This window comes from Pelophylax lessonae (genome assembly GCF_965119305.1).
Source record: "Pelophylax lessonae genome assembly, chromosome: 11".
In the NCBI taxonomy this organism is placed as follows: Eukaryota; Metazoa; Chordata; class Amphibia; order Anura; family Ranidae; genus Pelophylax; species Pelophylax lessonae.
Genome location: NC_138778.1, coordinates 54,225,761 through 54,232,526, shown reverse-complemented (window position 1 = coordinate 54,232,526; position 6,766 = coordinate 54,225,761). Strand labels below are relative to the sequence as shown.

Sequence of the window (6,766 nt, the reverse complement as noted above, 5' to 3'; positions counted from 1 at the left end):
CTCGAACCCAGAACACAGTAGACTTGCTGTATGGAGCCTCAGCCACATACAGATTATACCGTACATCCAGTGGCCACACGTTAGTAAGGGACATCGTTAATTTGGGCCAAACTGGCCCAAACAAACTGTAAAGTATATCAAAAGATGGAGTTCAGCTTTAAGTAGACCTGAAGGCTAAACATTTTCCTCATTTTGGATAGGATGAGGCCTCAATCACACAGGGTGTACACCAGTGGAGACCCCTACCGAGGAATTCAAGGCTTAGCGCGCTGACGTAACGTGTATAGGGGCGGAGCCTGCATGTCGGACATCACATCCTTTCCAGACCATTGCGGGATTTGAGTGTCATTCATGCACTATTGAGTGTTTGTTCATGTAAGTGTATCTCTGGCAATACATTTCTTTTACTATCAAGCAGAGAGCATTAGATCTTTTCCTTTTTGCCCTATATGTGTCCGTGATTTCATGAGAGTGGAACCTGGAATCCGTTTATACTTCCGTTGGGGGACTATCATCCTGATACCCCATTGTGGGGACAGCTGTGTGAGACCCGGGGTGACTCTTGGGTCTTAAAGTGAGGTGAGAGGCTACTCTAGCTGGTGGTGGTTGTGTCCACGAGTTCACGGAGGTGGATTACCATAAGTCTTCCCATAGGATCTTTATGATGGATTTTCTTATCACAATTTAACTGCACAAGCATATATTTGTCACTTTATAAGGACTCGGTTCAGCACTATTTTTATATATATATATATATATATTTTTTTTTTTTTATATAGATTTTTATGTATTGTTAATTATCTTATTTGGGTTTATGCACATATTTAATTGTATCTGGTGCAGCACTGTTGTATTGTACACGAGTGGAGAGCTGTGTTTACCTGCACGGGGACGCACAGGTGTTCTGTGGCTGCACAGACACAAATGCTGCTCCCAATCTGAAATCCACATGGGTCTGAATGAACTGCTCTGAATGCAGACAGTGTGCACTCACACGGATATCAGATTGTGAGCAGCGTCTGTGTCTATGCAGCCGCTGCATCCCAATTGACATCAACAGGACTACATGGGGATGCATTGAACACCTTTAAACACCCTTCCACAGGTGTACTCTTTGTGTAGGCCTTATAAACCCTGTCAGGTTTTTGCCATCTGTGTCCAATCGGGAGGTTTTTTTTATCACTTTCTGTCCTATAGCTATGATAGGAAGTGAGAGGATAACACTGATGGAAATCCCTAGTCATCAGGGTCACCAGAACTAGTGCCCCCTATTGCAAGACTTACCCTCTGATTCTGTTCTGGTGACCACTCAAAATCTGGGATTTTATTTTACTTTTATTCTCAATGTATATGGTCACCAGGACAAATAGAGGGACACCCTTTAGGTGCCAAAATAATTATTTTAATGTACCATGTAGGATGTTCCAACTTAGTACATGGGGGGGGTGGTAGGAATAAACTAATAAACTGAGTAGAATGATAAATTACCACAAAAACCATGATAAATGACCACAAAACAACATTCTTGAGATTTTTATATGCTATATTTTGAAATTTAGGCCAGGAAGTTAAGATTCTTTTACCACAATAATCAGGAAACCCTTGAAAGTGACATTTTTGTTGCAATCAACCACAATGTGTAATTGTTTGGAGCCAGTCGTGTAAGGCTTAAGTTCAATTGTCACAGTTGTCTTCTCTTTGGGCTTCAGTGAAATTCTGCATTATAAAACAAAAGTGCATTTAAATTGGCTACTTGTGAGACATAATATGTTTTATAAATACTTTAAAATGAACCAGTCAGTATAAGGCATCTGTACAAATATGAATTTCCACCCATAAGTTGAACTAGTTTAGCTTTACCTCTGAGGAAGAAATGTGTGTGCGGTGATTTAGCTGTATTCTCTCCCTTTCAGAGCAGAAATATCATCTCAGTGTTTCACTGGTGAATCTACGACTAGTGACACATTGTAATGGAACCGTGACCCACACTGTGTTTGTGGGCTTCTGTCCGTATACGGCTTCCTCCAGTCTTGAAGCGATATCAGATATTCCAGCCGCCCCCATACAAAACTATCCTGAACTTAGCTTGTATGTATCTAAAAACATCAACTCTTTATTGAACAAGAAACATACTTTTTATACACTTGAGAAGTATGTCAGTCACTACATGAACAATGACCCAAATATTTACCCAAAACATCACACAATGGTTAGATAACGGGGTACAGCTGACTCATGGCTAATCCCATCTAGACAAGGTTATCATTAACATGCTAATTAACTCAGCGCACTTAAACCAGCCTGGATGACCAGACTGCCGGCAACAAGGCTAAAACAAATTAAAAAATTACTAATTATCCTAAGTATAAACACAGAACACCTTACTATACAGACAATAGGGCTTAGACCATCAATGACAGACTGTCTGTCTCTGAGACTGAAGAACATAGAACAGAGGCCAATGTGATTAGCTCTTTCAATGAACATGTTCAGAATGAAACAGACCAGGAATAGTCTTCTTCATATATTTCTTGAGATATATGGTTTATAAATATTACTGTCCCATTTGAAGTAATTAAAACGATATTCTCAGTTTCCATTGAGTAGCTGTCTATCATTTCCTTTGTAACCCTGTGTCACTAATAGACACAGAATGATTTAGACAAAAGAGGGGCCTAGGGAGCTGAAACAGGGATTTCCCGACCTCTCTAAGGTAAACTGGCTTCCACAGGCCCCCAACCAAAGTGACTCCATCACACACATTATAAAGGTGCAGCAACTAGTTCCCTTAATGGCAATGTTCCCTCGCTAGCCCATAACACTACAAAATCTCACTTGCTATGAACTTGTTTATTCTTTCACAGTTACAGCCCACTATTATATGTGTTCCACTACCCTTTCATGTCACAGAAGAACCCTCAGTATTGAATTATTTTGGCAACTTTTGTTGTATGTCTTGTAACCTAAAAAAGCTGTGTATTTTGACCTCTGAAACATTTAATATTTATTTAGCCCTAAAGAAAGGGGTTCATTTTTAGTGCCAAAACATTTATTATGTCTTTAGCCCCGAAGAAGAGGGGGGGGGGGCTTTTTACCGCTGAATTAAGTTGTATGTCTTTAGCCCTGAAGAATGGGGTTCATTTTACCTTCAAAACATGATAGCTTATTTTCTGCTGTCTTTACTAATGAATGGAATCAACCCTGGATGCTTGTCTCCTCATCCGCTCTCTTTGGTGCTCCACACCTCCACTAAATTGAAGGATTCCCCTAGGTAGCTCCTTTATACTGTGGGCGGCCTTTATCTGACCTTCATTTTGGACTCCACAGACAAGAAAAACACTACATTTGTGATTATATCTATACCCATCAAGCAAATTTGCAAAACATGCTGCCATGAGAACACTCCTGAGACTGGCATTACCTTACAAATTGGACAATGGATATCCTTGTTTCAACTGCAAGTCCACTTCAAATTTCTCTCTTCTGTCAAAGAACCAAATCATGCACCCAAATATACAGATTTTTCCTGTCTTTATACTGGTAGAGGAAATGGAAAAAAGCAAATATTCCTCCTTTTACACGGAGGGATCCCGTATGTAAGGTGAGAGTCACATTTTATGTCCCCTCTGGAGGGTAATACCTGACCCAAAATTCACACTTTGCCTTGCATTATAAAAACTCACGTACAGCAGTTGTCATGCATAATGGATCGCTCTAAGTACATCATTCTACTTACTTCTGTTCAATCTGATCTTTAATGAGTCCACTGCCCTCTGCCAAAACTTTACATTCTGTTAGATCCTCATTAAGTGGGTTAGTGAATATGACTTCAGCAGTTAGTGGATTATTTATAACAGCATTTTCGAGAACCTGAGAAAAAAAAAAAAAAAACATTAAGTACAAGCTATGTTGGCCATTGGCCATAGTTTAGCTGATTTTTTTCCCTAATTAACCAATCAAAACATGCAAGTTCTTTATGATCATTTTTACACAGGTGACATTAAAAATTAATAATTAAACACTTAAATTAAAATTTAAGGTGTGTGTAAAAGAAAAAGGACAGTGCACTAACTTTTTACACAGCTTTTCTCTATTGTACGTGGAAATGTGCCTGAGCACATTGTACCTAAAAATTTCAAAGTCTAATATCTTCTGCTCCGTATTGTTTCTAATAATATCCCTCTGTGTCCCCTAAGCGTTGTACCATGGTGTCTGAAAATTGGCATTTCAAATTATTATTTTTTTTTTTTATCCACAAATCAAGAAGAGGAAAGTGAAATTTATCTTGGAGAGGGGCTTAAAGTAGTCTTAAAGTCTGTCAAAGAAAAAAAAAAAATTAAAAATGTTTCCCTCTGCAGTGTTATGCCATAATGTACTAGTATGCTACCATACTAGAACAAATATTTGCATACTAGCAAATTTAGACTTACCTGTCAAACTGTGCCGTCCAGCTATGCACTGTCACCACTCCATTGGTCCCAAGCACTTCCATCTTTGCCCAGTATTCCTTCCAGGTTATGGTGATGTGAATCCCGCACATGCGCATAGGAGTCACATCACCATGGTATAAATGTGGTCTGAGTTTTTTTTTTAATTCCAATATTTTATTATTTTTCCACACAACACGTTCACATACAAACAATATCTGAGGTTCATAATATTCAGAAAGCTTACTGCATAAATGTCCATTCTGATCAACATATAAATCCCTAAAGGAGATTCTCCCAAGTTTCTACAGAAGTGGGGGAGAGAGAGAGGGGGAGAGAGAAAAAAAAAAAAAAAAAAAAAAAGGGGTAGGATTGAACAAAATCCTACCCCTTTGTTCTTTCTCCCCTTCACTTCAGTGAGTAGTGATACCCTTCTTTCAAAACGCAATCCACCCGGTGAAAATTACAAATCTTAACAAAACATAGATGTGGTTACATGTTAAACCATAAGTCAAAATGTGCTCTCTCTTTCTCTTCCATATGTTTGTTATTTAGTTACCCCTAGTGCTCAAAAAGTGAGCAAAAAAAAAAAAAAAAAAAAAAAAGGGGGGGGGGGTAGGTCAAACAAGCACCTACCCATTTGTTCCACCCCCCCTCCCTGCACATCAATTATTAGTGATACACTTCATCCTTACCACATTCCACCCAGTGGAAAATACAAATCTAACAGAACATAAACGTGATTACATATTAAAACCATAAATCAAATATACTATCTCTTCCCCTTCAGTATATTACTATTCAGTTACCCCAAGTGTTTAGGAAAAAAAAAAAAAAAAAAAAAAAAAAAACTCCACCTTCATATTCCCCCAGACACTTTGAATCTCCTATCCTCCATAACTATTCTCCTAATTAAAATAATTGATACACTTGATATATCCCATCCTGCAAAAAGAGAGAAAGAAACAAAAGAAGAAAAACGACATTCCCCCCTACCCTCCGTTTCCCATCTCCTCTTCTCGCAGTCTCAGGTACTCTTCCGAGGCTGTATAAATGGTCCAGGGCTGCCAGCAGATGCGGGCTTTTTCCTCCCTACTGTTACGTGCTGCTATTAATGTCTCCATCCGGTATATTTCGTTTACCTTAGCGAACCAAGTTTGTAATAATGGAGGTGTAATTTGTCTCCATACCCCAGGGATGCACGCCTTGGCCGCATTAAGCAAATGGATCAACAGGGAATTTCTATATTTCCTGGTTGATAACTTTGTCAAGTGCAATAGGCATAAAGCCGGATCTTCTCCCACCTCGATTGTAGTGAGATCCTTAATCACTCTCGCTATCTCTGACCAATAGCCTCTGATCCGGGGACAAGACCAGAAGATATGAAGCATTGATCCCCCCGTTTCTCCGCATCTCCAACAATTGTCAGGGTTTTTTTTTTTGTCCATCTTATGCAATACTACTGGGACTCTGTACCATCTCGTCATAATTTTATAACTAATCTCCTGGTATCTATTAGCTATAGAGGCCTTATGTGCGAGTGCTAATATTTTTTTTATTTGTTGCGGGTTAAAATTAGTTCCTAGTTCTCTTTCCCATTTGACCATAAAGGGTAATGCTTGTTCGTCCTGTTCCTTAGTCAGAAGGGAGTAAAAGAATGATAGAGCATGTGGAATTGTATTACCTCCTTTACATAGAGTTTCGAAAGATGTCAGGGGCCGAGGGGAATATCCCTGTTTCTGTAATTTCACCAAATAATGTCTAATTTGGAACGCAGAAAATATATCCATCGTTTCCTCTGACCCGGTCATAATCTCTCTCACCGTAGGGGGATTCTCTTGCGTCCATATATCTACCAGTCGTGTTTTCCCTCTCTGTGATAGGATTCTGATCATGCCCTTATTATGACCCGGCAGGAACTCTCTATTTCCTACTAATGGTAACATAGGGGATATTGGAGGTGCAATCTGTACTTTTTTTTGTATACTTCTGCATACCTTCATTGTAGTCCCTATCGTCGGGTGCGAGAAGATAGGGTCGCCAGAAGATATCGGTACCCAAGGGCCCCAGGGAACTGGGCTTTCTGTCAACGCATTTTCCAAGCTTACCCATTGTTTAGCTTTCTCATTACAATGCCAGTCAAGCACCCTTGTAAGATGTATTGCCCTGTGATAGCGTTTCAAATCCGGCAGACCTATCCCCCCTTGGATTTTAGGCCGGGTAAGAATGTTTATTCCTATTCTTGGAGTTTTATTAGCCCAGACAAAAGTTCTCATCAAGGTGTTCATTTGCATAAAAAAATATTCTGGAATTTCTATTGGCAGAGCTTGTAATAAATA

General features: G+C 39.3%; 1 protein-coding gene across 1 annotated transcript in view; it reads right to left on the bottom strand.

Moving 5' to 3' along the window:
- Positions 1–1,508: 1,508 nt before the first annotated feature.
- LOC309567158 (protein-glutamine gamma-glutamyltransferase 6-like) overlaps positions 1,509–6,766 on the bottom strand; it is a 102,245-nt gene continuing 96,987 nt past the window's right edge. The window contains exons 11-12 of the mRNA XM_082272505.1: positions 3,737–3,870; positions 1,509–1,716 (exon numbers count right to left, since the gene is read on the bottom strand). Coding sequence (XP_082128631.1) covers positions 1,569–1,716; positions 3,737–3,870 — 282 coding nt within the window. The 3' untranslated portion in view covers positions 1,509–1,568. The remainder of the gene's footprint in view (positions 1,717–3,736; positions 3,871–6,766) is intronic.